The following is a 15,177-nucleotide window of genomic DNA, read 5'->3' as shown; positions in this document are numbered from 1 at the left end:
TTTCCCTCCCTTCCAGGGCATTTCTTAGAACAGTGACAACACTTAATTTTCCAGTATTGGCTTTTATGTAGTGACACCTGAAAGTTAAATTCTTGAGGAAGGAATTCTGTCCTTGTGCATACTTGACAAAAAGTCTATGCCACCTTCCTTTGAAAGGCAAACTTATGACTGAATAGAGGAGAATGGCAAGGAACAAGTGTGTTTTGGTATTTGCCTCCTATGGTAAAAGGAATAATGTATAATTTTGTATCTGATTCTCCATAATTGAAGTAGAGCCATAATACACCAGAAATATTTAGACTTGATGAGTCTAAATAAATGACTTGATCATTTGCTATGTTGATGCAAATTGGGAATTCTGAGTATTTGAAGATACTCCAAGAGATCTGGATGTTCTTACCAGCCAGACAATATATGGGGCCTACAACTTTTTCCCCCTTCTCGTACTCCTTTGTAAAGTAAATGATCCACTGAACTACTGTGTGCAAGGGAAGTTGCCTGTTAAAGTACTTGATTTTGAACCACAAGGGCCTATGACATTAAAGAAAAGTTGATTAAAATTTTCCACAGAGAAACCAAAACTCTTTATGGAAGCATGGAAATAACCCTGGGATTGATATGTTTTAATGTCCCTTAAGCTGTTTGAATTACTCCTACAATGTTATTTTTCTTTCAGATTCAACCCTATGAAAAGATAAAGGCCAGGGGCTTGCCTGATAATATATCTTCTGTGTTGAACAAGCTAGTGGTGGTGAAACTCAATGGTGGTTTGGGAACCAGCATGGGCTGCAAAGGCCCTAAAAGTCTGATTGGTGTGAGGAATGAGAATACTTTTCTGGATCTGACTGTTCAGCAAATTGAAGTGAGTAACATTTAGCATTTCTCATGAGATACTAGTTTTTAGTTTTTAAGTTATCATAAATGTTATATTATAAAATGTAGCAGATGTGAATTTGAGCTAACCAAAGAGCTTGCTATCTTTAGTCTCTATTGGTGGAAAAAAGGTTTAGTGTTCTTTTTTTTTTTTTTTTTTTGAGACAGAGTCTCGCTGTGTTGCCCAGGCTGGAGTGCAGTGGCACACTCACTGCAAGCTCCACCTCCCGGGTTCACACGATTCTCCCGCCTCAGCCTCCGAGTAGCTGGGACTACAGGCGCCCGCCACCTCGCCCGGCTAGTTTTTTGTATTTTTAGTAGAGACGGGGTTTACACCGCGTTAACCAGGATGGTCTCAATCTCCTGACCTCGTGATCCACCCGCCTCGGCCTCCGAAAGTGCTGGGATTACAGGCTTGAGCCACCGCGCCCGGCGGTTTAGTGTTCTTAAGGGCAAATCCTTAAGGTTATGTAAAGGCTTTTGATCTTAAATAGCACCTGTGGTTGTTGAAATCTCTGGGTCTGTTGAGATTCTCTTTTGATATCCCACCCTTCTACCCACTTTCTTTCTGGGGGCAGCCTTCATCAAGGCTGGGATGATCTTGCTTTATTAACCCTTTTGGGAGGGTGGAGAAGATGTTATGTATTTGGCTGCAGGCCCTGCATGCTAAGAATTGTACTTGGCTTCTCTCTTACGACAAAGTCATTAATCGTATACCATAAGCTCTTCTGGGGCAGTGGCCTTATTTTTTCCATCTCCTTATCCTATTGCCTAGTATGGTGCTGGCAACTATAATCCTAACGGCTAGTTGTAGCAGTGGCTAACATGTATTCAGCACTTATTGTCCACCAAGTATTATTCTGAGCTCTTGATATGAATTTACTCATTTGTTCCTCTCAGCAACTCTGTGAGGTAAGTACTGTGATCCCCATTTCACCAATGAGAAAACCAAAGCACAAGGAGGTTGGTTACTTGTCCGAGGCTCCCAAGCTAGTTAGTAAGTGCAGAATTAAAATTTTAACATAGGGCAGTCTGGCTTCTAAGACCTTGTTTTCTTCACACTCTGTGTTGCCTCTTAGCTCTTCTGAGGTTGAAAAGATTTCAGTTGGGGTGTGATTCAAAATTTTTCATCATTAATTTTGAGAGTAGGGAGCCATGTCTTTGTCACATTTGTACTTTCATTCCTACAGAGATGTTAACATAGAGTAAATGCTTAATCAGCACTTGCCTACCCAGTAAGGCCACAGAGCACTGTAGCTGTACACAAGCTCCAGACTCAAACTGCCTGGGGTGGGGAGGTGGGGGTCCTGCCTCTGCCATTGCCAGACCCACCACCTATCTGGGCCTTAGTTTAGTCATCCGTAAAATACAGACAGTAGTTTCTATCTCAGAGGGTGGTGATTTAATGAGCAAGTGCATGGTGAATTGCTTAGCAAAATGTCTGGCTCATGCTGAGCAGTTTTATGTCAAATCTGTATATTTGGATACGTACAGATGATGTTTTGGACATTTTGTGATGTAACCCCTAAGAATTAATTTTGCATATTTGAGCAAAAGGAAAGTGAGTCTGGGTAATCTAATTGTCATTTTCCTCCCTAGCATTTGAATAAAACCTACAATACAGATGTTCCTCTTGTTTTAATGAACTCTTTTAACACGGATGAAGATACCAAAAAAATACTACAGAAGTACAATCATTGTCGTGTGAAAATCTACACTTTCAATCAAAGCAGGTACAATGAGTAAAAAATTAACTCTGGGTGTGTTACTCCTGGGAAAGGACTTCTTTATCTTGTTTATAGCAGAGCAGTCTCAAGATGTAAAGGCACCAAATATTGATGTTCACAAGTGTTTGATGCCCATAAAAGCTAAGCATTTGTTGATATGTGATTGTTATAATCACTCTGGTTCTCTAACTTCCAGTTCTTAAAATTCAATCTGCTTGAGACTCTGTTCCATGTCCAGAATATATGGGGATAGCTTAAGCATTTGCTTTCTGAGAGCATATTTGGTCTCCAGGTGGGTCTGTGAAAATCTTTTTATATTCCTACATTATTGATAACTTTTCCTATGGAAAGGAATTTCTTCAACATCTTTTATGGGCTTGGGGTAATTTAATAAATTCTGGAGAAAATTTTTGAGGAATAGTGAGTAAAAAGTAAATTCAGATGATGAGTTGTGACTGAGGGCCAGGAAACTGGAGAAATAAGACTTCCATTTAAGGGATGGACATCAGTCCACATGAACTTGTACAGAAGGGATATTTCGAGGCTGGGTGTGCTGGCTTATGCCTGTAATTCCAACACTTTGGAAAGCCAAAGCAGGAGGATTGCTTGAGCCTAGGAGTTTGAGACTAGCCTAGGCAACATAATGAGACCTCGTCTCTACAAAAAAAATTTAAAAATTAGCATTGATGGTGTGCCCTTGTAGCCGCAGCTACTTGGGAGGCTGAGGTGGAAGTATCACTTGAGCCCAGGAGGTCGAGGCTGTAGTGAGACATGTTTATGCTACTGTACTCCAGCCCAGGCAACAGAGCAAGACCTTATCTCAAAAATAAAATAAAAATAAAAAAGGGACATTTCTACAGTTGTACCATTAGTTTGTTTGGTTGTTTTTAAGATCTATCCCATGGGTACTTTTTTTTTTTTTTTACTTCACAGATGTTTTGCCTTTATTTTCTGGTCTTCGGTCTGTTGCAGTGCTAGCTCCTGTTTTCCTCTTGCCCCATCACCAGCTTTACCTTTCTCACTAGTGGTGGGAAGCAGACATCTTGGAATGCTAACCTGGTGTTTATTTTCTGGGAAAGAAAGAGATCCACCCCTCAGTGTATCCATTTGTAACAATGGGCAGTTTTTCCCAGATAGGTTTTCAGGGAAAAGAACAATCCTACAACTATATAGGTTTGAGAAAGTTTATTTGATATATCCCTCCTCTTGGAGAGTCATAAAACATTAATATTTTTAAAATATAATGGGTCCTCCCATCTTTATAACCATAGAGACATGTTTTTGCAGCAGCTATCACCATCTAGAAAACAGATTTTGGACAACACAGATACTGAGAGATTTTCTTAAATGGATTCACCTATAATTATTGATAAGACTGAAAAGAAGTGAAATTTTATTTAACTTTAATGCATTATTTTATTTAAAGGTCTGAAATGCTCTACAGGGTCAATATTGAAAAAGAACTTTTTTTTTTTTAAGGTACCCGAGGATTAATAAAGAATCTTTACTTCCTGTAGCAAAGGACGTGTCTTACTCAGGGGAAAATACAGAAGCTTGGTACCCTCCAGGTCATGGTGATATTTACGCCAGTTTCTACAACTCTGGTTTGCTTGATACCTTTATAGGAGAAGGCAAAGAGTATATTTTTGTGTCTAACATAGATAATCTGGGTGCCACAGTGGATCTGTATATTCTTAATCATCTAATGAACCCACCCAATGGAAAACGCTGTGAATTTGTCATGGAAGTCACAAATAAAACACGTGCAGATGTAAAGGTAAATACTGAGAGGAAGCAGTTTAGGGCTTCATGTTTTCACATTTCATAAGTTATGAAGTTAAAGTCTTTTTTATTTGAAAGTTTCTATGTTAAACAACACATTTAACCACTTGGTATCATAAGAAAGGGTGAGATGATATTATGTGGAATACTTTCAGTTCTGTTTGACATAATAATATGTATCATAAATCCATAATAAATAGTATCAAAATCATCTCTATTTTTTTGGATAAGCTACATAAGTAATTTTAACTAAAAGTTTCTTATATATTTATGGCAAAAATCTGAAACATGTGAAACTTTCAATAAAGTTGTCCAGACCTTTAATACTCTTTTAGTTTGGCGTTTAAATGTTATTCCATTGTCCCTTTTATGAAAATGTACTGTTTCTACATAATGTATTTATATATTTTTTATATTATCACTATCTTTGTACTTACAAAAAAATGCACTTGGGACAGATGTGGAGGCACTCACTATTTTCTGCCTTTCTAGGGCGGGACACTCACTCAATATGAAGGCAAACTGAGACTGGTGGAAATTGCTCAAGTGCCAAAAGCACATGTTGATGAGTTCAAGTCTGTATCAAAGTTCAAAATATTTAACACAAACAACCTATGGATTTCTCTTGGAGCAGTTAAAAGACTGCAGGAGCAGAATGCCATTGACATGGAAATCATTGTGAATCCAAAGGTAAGCCAAGGTTGTGGCCCATTGAGCTTCCTGGTTCCTAAGGTCATAGTAGGCTACACACAGTCCCCACCGCCCACTCCCTCTGCCCCATCGATTCCATTGGTCACTCCCTTTCGCCTTTTCAGACTCTCTAGTTCCTAGCCCTGTCTTCCAGAATCTGCTGTCACCCCTCTAGTATGCCAAGTTATGGTGCCCTGTACTTGACCCTGGATTGTGGTAGTGGCAAAAACATTGGGCTTCAAAAGTAGAGAACCTACTTCAGTCTTAGTTGTTGCTGACACTCATAAGTCATTTGGCCATCGGTACTTTGCATGAGTTTTCTGAGCCTGTGGTTGTTTATCATAAAATGGAAATGATACTACTGAACAGAAGAGTTTTAAGACTGAAAAAAGATTACATGTATAAGAGGTTGGCATATGATAGGTGCTTAATAAATGTCAGTTCTCAAAATTATTTTTCTGGCCAGGCTTAGTGGCTCATACCTGTAATCCAACACTTTGGGAGGCCGAGGCCGGCAGATCACTTGAGGCCGGGACCAACCTGGCCAACATAGTGAAACCCCATCTCTACTAAAAATACAAAAAATTAGCTGGGCATGGTGGCACATGCCTGTAATCCCAGCTACTCGGGAAGCTGAGGCATAAGAATTGCTTGAACCCAGGAGGCAGAGGCTGCAGTGAGCCAGGATCGCGCCATTGCACTCCATCCAGCCTGGGTGACGGAGCAAGACTCCGTCTCAAAAAGAAATTTTTTTTTTTCCCATCAATGGATCTCTGAAGTCACTTCCCAAATATTAACTAACCTACATGGAACTAAGTTGTAGGTGCTTAAAACCTCTATTCTCTATTCCCCACCCCTAATTTCTTACAGACTTTGGATGGAGGCCTGAATGTCATTCAGTTAGAAACTGCAGTAGGGGCTGCCATCAAAAGTTTTGAGAATTCTCTAGGTATTAATGTGCCAAGGAGCCGTTTTCTGCCTGTCAAAACCACATCAGATCTCTTGCTGGTGATGTCAAACCTCTATAGTCTTAATGCAGGATCTCTGACAATGAGTGAAAAGCGGGAATTTCCTACAGTGCCCTTGGTTAAATTAGGCAGTTCTTTTACAAAGGTATGTAACTATAAAGATATGTGAGTTCATATTTCTTAAATGTGTAATTATGAAAATATGATATACATGTGAATTGGAGACTAATTACAGTCTCTACCCCTGACCTGTTGTATTCCTCTGTCTTTGATATCTTTTAAAGGGAATTGATCATAGAAGATAAAGATTTTACTTCACATTTGAAACATGATTGCCATATGGGGAGTAGAAAATAATCTTTAAATTTTGGGGCATTTTATCTTCTGTCTCTTCCAAGACAAGTACTGCTTTCATCAGTGGGAAAAGGTTAATTCTGGCTTAACAAATACTTATTGAGCCCCATCATGTACTGGGCAGTGTTCTAGGTTCTAGGGATTTAGTAGTAAACAAAACAGACTAAATCTTTGTCTTCACAGAATTGACATTCTAGTGGGGAAAGGATGATAAGTAAATGTATGATATGCCAAGTGGTGGAAAATGCTATGGAGAAACAAAGCAAGGATAGAGAAAAGGGAATGCCTCGGGGGGCGGGGATTGAGGGGGGGGGTGATGGTGTAATTTTACGTTGAGTGGCCACAGGCAGCCTCATTGAGAAGTTGATTGGGTCTGACAAATGGGTATCTAGTGCAAAAAGTGATCTAGATAGGTGGAATAGCAAGTACAGTTAAGTCCTAAGTGTCATCAGTATGTTCTTGGAAACTGCCACAGTAAGCAAAACAATGTATAACACATTTTACCATAGGCTAATTTATATAAACAAGAGTTCAGTTCCTATAGTTTATTTCTGGTCACAAAAATATCACCAAATTTTAAAACAAAAACAAAACACTTCTAATATTAAACTCTGAAATAAATGTGAGCTGTACATACATTGACTAATAAAAACAAGATAATTCCGGCAGCTCAGGGCACAAGGCAGGAGCCAACCCTGGACAGGCCGCCCCCATCTCAGGGCACACTCACACCTACCCACAGTCATACTGGGACCATGTAGACACACCAATTCACCTAACATGCACATCTTTGGGATGTGGGAAGAAACCAGAATAGTTGGAGAAAACCCACACAAATGTGGGGAGAATGTGCAAACTCCACACAGACAGTAGTCCTGGCTGGGAATCTTTTTTTTTTTCCTCATCAATGTGATAACAAAATAACATTGAACAAAACAGCACTATCTGTGGACCTGCTGTAAAACTCCACCTTAGCCTGATGAGTGGAATCTAAAAAATGTAATCAGTGAAATATGACACTGTGAGCCTTTGTGGTTGGCCTATGGGGTCCTGCTCTGCCATCCCAGTCTATTTTAGTCCTGGGTGTGGTTTGGTGCCACCTGCTGTGGCTGTGTAGAATGCAGATGGGGAATTAGAAAACTATGAATGCATGTGTCCTCACAGTCAAATGAAGAAAATATTTCAAGACAGTGGGAATGATCATCTGTTAAATGCTCCTGCTGATTCAAGAAAGATGGGAATTAGATGTATCAGTATGGAGGTTTGGGAGCCTCACAGGCGTGGATTTAAAAGAGAATGAAAAAGGAGGAATTGGAGATATGAATGTAGAAAACTCAAGAATTTTGCCTTAAAGAGAAAAAGAGAAATGGGGGTATAGGTAGAAAGAAATACGGGATTTGAGTTTTTTTTTAATGGGAGGATGTTTATACATTAATGGGAATTAATGGGAATTAATGGGAATTAATGTATAAACATCCTCCCATTAAAAAAAAGTCAGGAGGGAAAAAACATTGAAGAGGGAGAACTGCTGAAACAACACTCAATAGGCCATAAGAAGGGATCTGATGCACAAGTGGAGAGGTTGGCTTTCGGAATAGAAACGGTCCAATTCCAGTACTAGTAAGACAGAGTAATGGGCAATGCGGGCAAGGTGGTGGTGGTGGATAGAAACAAGTGGAAGTTTTCTGATTGCTCCCATTTTCCCAGAAAAATAGGAAACGGGTTCACATAGAACAATCTCTAGTGCTTGTAAAATCTGAGAAAATAAAAAGACAAAGATGGTGATAACTTATAAATTTGTGCTGTTGCTCTTCTTAAAATGTGCTCTAATTGTTCAGAATCCTACCTATCCACTAAAGTCCAGCTCCAGTCTAGCCTGCTTCAAAGCATGATCTCTTTTTTTTCCAGTTAAATTCAGATTATGTGAACTACTCATCTGGCTCTTGGCATGTTGATTATCTTTAAAAAAAAAAAAAAAAGTTATATCTGCTCAACTCTCTTGTAAATTGCTTGGTATAGAAACAGTGTTCATCGTTCCTGGTCTTTTCTGCACGACATTTAGCATAACATGAGTGCTTAATAAATAGGTGCTTCCCATTAGAGGACCTGAGCTTTGCCATAAAATATTTTTACAGTTCAGTTAAACTTTAATATTTTTCCTTTCTGTGAACCCATTTGAGACAAATTTTTATATTTCTACTTTTCTGTAAGGTTCAAGATTATCTAAGAAGATTTGAAAGTATACCAGATATGCTTGAATTGGATCACCTCACAGTTTCAGGAGATGTGACATTTGGAAAAAATGTTTCATTAAAGGTATGTTGTTACAGTGAAAATCATATTTCTTACAGCTTTACAATATAGGTCTCATTTTCTAGTCATAAATTTACATTTACTTTAAGGAATACTTGTTAGTCTTAATTACACTAGTAATTAAGTTGGTACTATTTTACTGAAATGAGAATCTTTAAAATAGGATCACTATTAGCGTTAGCTTACAAAAGATGAATATTTGAATAAAAGTAGAAAAAAATGACAATTTGTACTGAATATATTAAAGGAATGTTATCTCTGTAAGAATATTCATTTACATTATTGTAATGTAACTCGGGTACTCTGAGTGTCATTCCAGCCTCACGTAAGAAATAGGAGGGAAATGGGGGTATAAAAGTATTAAAGCTCACCAAAGATACAATAGCTTTTTCCAAATCATGTAATTTTTTAAAAAATCTCTAACTAGATTTCATGTACTCCTCCCATTAAAGCTTACTTAAATGAAGTCTTGAAAAAACAAATACATATATTGAATTTTATTGCTGAGACTGCCTAAAGACTTAAGACATGAAAAGTCTTATCAGTAAACCATTATAAAAACAACAACAAAAGCCCTATATGTAAATATAAACCAAGCACCTTTTAATTTCTCTATGAAGGTTGGATAATCCTGGTGGCCTTGCAAGTAGGCCTTCAAAAGGGGGCTGGCCATGCTGTGGTACTGGGTCCACCTCCCACTCTTAGTTCTACCTCTAACAAGGAGACAGAGAATCTAGAACTACTGCCAGGATTGTTACAGAAGGACACATTACAATTTTCCTTAACTGTTACTTGTTTTTCATGTTTAATATTGTTTATAAATACAGTTACTCCACTGTAAAAAAGTGTTGTACATAAACTTGATCACTGTAAGATAATCAAATTGCGTTGCAGTTGCAAGTACACTCTTTTGTTTTCCCTGTCACTTAGGGAACGGTTATCATCATTGCAAATCATGGTGACAGAATTGACATCCCACCTGGAGCAGTATTAGAGAACAAGATTGTATCTGGAAACCTTCGCATCTTGGACCACTGAAATGAAAAATACTGTGGACGCTTTTATAATGGGCTAGTTTCTTACAATGAAATGTTCTCTAGGATTCTAAAATAGGCAGGTACTTTACTATGTTACTGTACCCTGCAGTGTTGATTTTTAGAGTTTTCTGCAGTATGCTTTTAGTCTAAGAAAAGCACAGATGGAGCAATACTTTCCTTCTTTGAAGAGGATCCCAAAAGTTAGTTCATCTTAAAGTGCAATATTGTTTAATCTTAAAACTGGGGCAACTCTGGAAGATCTTTTAACAGAAGCCTCAATGATGGTCACATTGAATTGCTTGTCATTTCAAAAATAAAGCAGTGAAGCAATACTTGTGTACACTTGTACTTTATAGTGCTAACTATGAAATGGTAAAATAAAATGGTTTATTCTTGCTAGACAGTTACTATATTAGTTGGAAGATTTGCCTTTGGAATATTTAAGTACACACTGGTTAGTTACCTAACAAGTCCAGTTTTTGGCATTTCTAAGAATCTTAATCATACCATTATTTCCATAGGAATTAAACTGAAGGTATTTAGTACCTTTCATCTAGTTCTAAAACTGGGATGCCTGCCATGCTTTCCACAGACTCTCCATTTATTGAAACAAAGTGGCATTTATTTTCCCAGCTGACGGGGCGGGCAAAGGGAAGGCATTTCTTTCACATCCTTGTACTCTTCTATAGTGAAGTGTAGGGGGTAGAGCTTCATAAAAAGTTCCCTTTCCCTGTAGCTTCATTTCCTGAAGCTTATTATCACTGAAAAATGATCATTAATAATCTTTCCAATCAGGTCTGCTGGTAGTTCAATTTATGCCTTTTTAAAAAATTCATCCATACTTGTTTTGAGTAGGCTGCTTGTTTAACTTAAAGTTCACTGTATACCATTTAAAAAAAAGTTGCCTTTTAAAGTCTGTTAATTTTTTACAGCTTTATTTTAGACAGTTTAAGAACCAATGACATACCTCTGTAATGATAAAGGAAAGAAAACAAGCTTTCCTTTTAAGAAACCAAAGAGCACAAAATAAGACTGTTTCATTGTACATAATCACCACAGGATATTAGGCACTCTGACAGGGTTAGGCAAGATTCTTGGTGTGAGGTGAGGCACAGGCACTTTCATTTGTAGAGTGCTGCTGATTCTCATTTTGAAGGTAGGTATTATAAAAGTCTTTACTTGTCACCTTATTTCTGGCCCCAACACAGCAGCCGATATTTTTAAAAGTTCTGTTTCTCCCTGGTCTTTGTTCATATACACATCGAAAGTAACTTAAAAACAAGGATCCAAGGGGGCCATACTTCATTATGTTATCTAAATGTTAAAATGAGAACTCAAAAGTAGGCAGATTATATGAATACATATTCTTACCTCTGCTACAAATAAAAACACCCCAAACCCTTCATACTTTTATAAAAATACAGATATTAAACTGTAGCCTTTTATATACCATTTCTGAAAAGTAGTTGCATAAATATGTATCTTTTTTTTTTTAAGTATTACTTAAAAAAAGACTTAAGTCTTTTCTTTCAGATATTTAGACAGCTCTGGAAGGCTTTACCCAGTTGACATACGGTGGTAGTAGAAATATTAAATATGCAACACACAAAGCCTGCAACTTGACATTGGTCACTGAAACAAAAATTGAATTCCTAAATCCAAGCAATCAAAAGATGTTTATTTTTTATAGAAAGATCTGTAAAAAAATAATTTTTCAAACAGCTTTACTTTCATAGAGAAAACTTTCTACAGAGGTTGACTAAGATTTTAAGATTTTAAATTGTACCATCATTAAATAAGGTGGGACACCATATGAATTTCATTGCACTGGAAGAAATGCAAAGCATTTTTTAATATAAAGTATACAGAGCATTCTAGTCAACTACAGCTGTGTTACAGCTATGTGTTCTTTTGGATTTGGTCCAAAGAAACCTGAGTCTGTTTCCAGAGAGAATGAAAAATGTTATAGACACCTGATCAGTTACTCCTCACTGTAGGATGCACAGAAATGACATTCCTTGTAGATCCCCCTGAATCCAGTTTCCCAACACTGATACTTTCCTTTTCCCTTCCCCCACCCCAGTTCACTTTGGGTTTCAGGTTCAATTCTCAAATCACAGGCATCCAGATTTTCTTCATAACAAACACATCCCATGGTCAGATGAACTACCCAGTTTTCCAGTATGACATCACCTCTTCTGCTCCCAAATTTCGGCCATATTTAGGTCCAAATCTTTAAGGCCTTTTAAGGCTTGAAGATTTCCAGTGTAAAAAGCTACATCCGCTGTGACCAACCTAAATAATGGAGAGAAAATTATTTTTAAGTCTCAAGCTTTCTATTCAGATAATTAAAGTAACAGTGCTCACCAAGTCAGAGTCCTATCCTGGCTGCTACAGTATTATCTAAAATTCAGATTTCTTAGCACCCAAGTGTCAACATATTATCTTAGCAGGATTCCTGTTATCAACAAGTAGGCCATTTAATGCTGTATTTCAATAATAAATATTTGGAAAATGAATACACCAATGCATGTTGGAGTCAGTTTCATGATAAATTCAGCCCAAGAAAATCATCTATCTTAAAACAGCATGAATTAATATACAGAGAAAATAACAGGTTAAAATAAAATGTTTCTGATTGGTTAGCACTAGAGTATAGGTGTGTTGACTAAAATAGTAAACTCAAGGGAAAAGCAGGCCTGAGTTTACTAAAGTGTCATCTAAGCGATTAAATACTAGTATTCATGTCTATAAGCCCTACTAGATATTTCTTTAAAAACCCAAGAAAAAAATAGGAAAGAACATGAACAAGAAGTCACAGATGAAAACACCTGAATAACCAATAAACTGAAAAAATGGTAAATGTCAGGAAAATGCCAATCAAAACAAGGTACTATTATCCCCCATCAGACTGGCAACAATTAAGAAATCTAATAGCAAATGTTGGCAAGATGTGCGAAACAAATTCTCACAAACTACTCCACTAATGGAGTATTAACAGCCACTGTCAATACCTAACAATGTGAAAATGTGTCTTAGCTCCAATTCACTTATATTCAGGTATATGCCCTGAAGAAATGGTCACACCATTAGACATGTATAAGGATCTTCAGTATGGCATGGTTATAATGGAAAAAAGTAATGACTTAGCAATTTATCACTGGGGGAAATGTCTAATTTACCTATGGTTGATTCATGGAGTGGTGGCTCACGCCTGTAATCCCAACACTTGGGGAGGCTGAGGCAGGAGGATCACCTGAGCTCAGGAGTTCCAAGACCAGCCTGGGCAACATAGCGAGACCTCATCTCTAAAAAAAACTTAAAAAATTAGCTGGGTGTGGTACCACACACCTGTAGTTGCAGCTACTGGGGAGTCTGTGGTGGGAGGATTGCTTGAGCCAACGGAGGCTGAGCTGCAGTGAGCCATGATCACACCACTGCCCTCCAGCCTGTGTGACCATAGACCCTGTCTCAAAAAAAAAAAAACAAAAAGTAGTTTGATGTGATGGAATACTATACAGCAGTCAAAAACAGACTACTTCCACAGATCAACAGAGAGAAATCAATAAAAATGCCAAGTAGAAAGCAAGCTGCATATATGCAATATACCATATAAGTAAATTTACAAAACAGCACTACCTATTTTTCATAAATCTAGGTATAATAAATGAGAAAGACTAAAAGAATGTAGACTAAACTCACTGGAAATGTTACCTAAAGACTAGGAGAAAAAGGGAAAGGAACTGCAGATGAGGTGTAAAGGTGTGCTTCAGCTTCATCTGGAATGCAATTTTTTGAATACCATTTTAAAAATATTTTTTTCAAGTGAAAATGACAAATGATCAATTCTGGGTAGCAGAAATATATTTTATTATTCTCTGTATGTCTCTTTTTAAAATATTTTAAAATAGAGGGAAAAAATTACATTAAAAAGTACAGAGCTGGGCTGGGCGTGGTGGCTCATGCCTGTAATCCCAGCACTTTGGGAGGCTAAGGCAGGCAGATCACTTAAGGTCAGGAGTTTGAGACCAGCCTGGCCAACATGATAAAACCCTGTCTCTACTAAAAATACAAAAATTAGCCAGGTGTGGTAGCACGTGCCTGTAATCCCAGCTACTCGGGAGGCGGAGGCAGGAGAATCGCTTGAACCTGGGAGGTGGAGGTTGCAGTGAGCTGAGATCATACCACTGCGCTCCAGCCTGTGTGTCAGAGTGATACGCCATCTCAAAAAATAAAAGTACAAGGCTGGGGAGAGGGAGAAATAGGAAGTAACTGCCTAATGGGTACAGGATTTTCTTTTGGAGTAGTGAAAATGTTTGGAACTAGATAGAAGTGGTGGTTACGCACCATTGTGAAGACACTAAATGCCACTGAATTGTTTACTTTAAAATGGTTTTTTTCTTTTTGTTTTGTTTTACATGAAGGCAATTTATTAACAGAAAATATTTTGAGGAGTCTCGTTCACAGATGGTGACCACCCAAAGTAAAAAAATAAGTAAATAAATAAAAAATAAAATGGTTAATTTTATGTTTACATCAAAAAAGTCAAAAGCTACATTTTTAGTGCAATTTCAGAAACAAAAATTCCTTTTACGCAGGTAGTTTATGTCCTTGGCTAGAGGATAGAGGTTAATCTTCAGGCATCTTTCAAAGACATGAATTGACTTACAAAGAATGAGTTTCTGTTAGTATGTGACAGTGAGGATCTTTAAGGCCAGACTGACTTCCAAATAGCTATATTAAAAAAGAAAAATAATAGCTAACGAGTTAGCTTGGATGCTTCAGATCAGAACTACTTGTCTGCAAAAACCCAACTAACCAACCCAGATTTAGTTATGGGAATAAAAGTAAAAGGGTATGAGCGGGGTAGGCCTTAAAAATATTAGTTTTTTTTGAACAGCCTCTTTAGGGTACACAGTATACATCTCTACCAAGAGTCTCTAAGTTTCTCATATGCTATTATTTTTCAGGAGCAGGTCTCTTATGTATGTACGATTTGTATCATTTGACATCAAGAGAGAGAGATACACGGTGTCACCCATGTGACGTTCTTGCTGAAAATACCTGACTCTATGTTGGTTTAACATTATTAAATTAATGTTGATTTTCTTAGGTGGGGTTCAGGTATTATGATTGTATAAAAATGTCCTTGTTTTTAGAGACACATGCCAAAGTATTTAAGGGTTAAATTTTATGACTGCAGCCTACTTTTTTGGATGTTTGGCAAAAGGGAGGTATGGGGGTGGGAGGGAGAAGGAGCAAAAGTGACAGGGAGAATGTGGCAAAATTTTAACAGTTGATAAATCTAGGTAAAAGGTATTCAGTGTTCATCATCGTCCTTTAAATGTTCAATGGCTTTGAAATTTTTGAAAACAAATGATTCTTTAAAAAGAAAAAGAAGCATCAGGTAATAAGAGAGTATCATTCTTGCAT

At 37.5% G+C, this 15,177-nt stretch overlaps 2 protein-coding genes across 8 annotated transcripts in view; one reads left to right on the top strand and one right to left on the bottom strand.

Moving 5' to 3' along the window:
- The window catches only part of UGP2 (UDP-glucose pyrophosphorylase 2), a 54,706-nt gene extending 44,630 nt beyond the window's left edge, over positions 1-10,076 (top strand). For all 5 annotated transcript variants that reach the window (XM_011944607.1, XM_011944610.1, XM_011944600.1 and 2 more), the window contains 7 exons: positions 677-862; positions 2,473-2,606; positions 4,080-4,377; positions 4,875-5,072; positions 5,943-6,185; positions 8,606-8,710; positions 9,638-10,076. In XM_011944607.1, coding sequence (XP_011799997.1) covers positions 677-862; positions 2,473-2,606; positions 4,080-4,377; positions 4,875-5,072; positions 5,943-6,185; positions 8,606-8,710; positions 9,638-9,745 — 1,272 coding nt within the window. In that variant the 3' untranslated portion in view covers positions 9,746-10,076. The remainder of the gene's footprint in view (positions 1-676; positions 863-2,472; positions 2,607-4,079; positions 4,378-4,874; positions 5,073-5,942; positions 6,186-8,605; positions 8,711-9,637) is intronic.
- Positions 10,077-10,661: 585 nt separating this feature from the next.
- VPS54 (vacuolar protein sorting 54 homolog (S. cerevisiae)) overlaps positions 10,662-15,177 on the bottom strand; it is a 105,128-nt gene continuing 100,612 nt past the window's right edge. For all 3 annotated transcript variants that reach the window (XM_011944623.1, XM_011944630.1, XM_011944635.1), the window contains one exon: positions 10,662-12,039. In XM_011944623.1, the coding sequence (XP_011800013.1) occupies positions 11,934-12,039 (106 nt within the window). In that variant the 3' untranslated portion in view covers positions 10,662-11,933. The remainder of the gene's footprint in view (positions 12,040-15,177) is intronic.

The sequence above is a fragment of the Colobus angolensis genome, unplaced genomic scaffold (genome assembly GCF_000951035.1).
Source record: "Colobus angolensis palliatus isolate OR3802 unplaced genomic scaffold, Cang.pa_1.0 Scaffold105, whole genome shotgun sequence".
Classification (NCBI taxonomy): domain Eukaryota; kingdom Metazoa; phylum Chordata; class Mammalia; order Primates; family Cercopithecidae; genus Colobus; species Colobus angolensis.
This window is presented reverse-complemented; position numbering and strand designations above follow the sequence as displayed.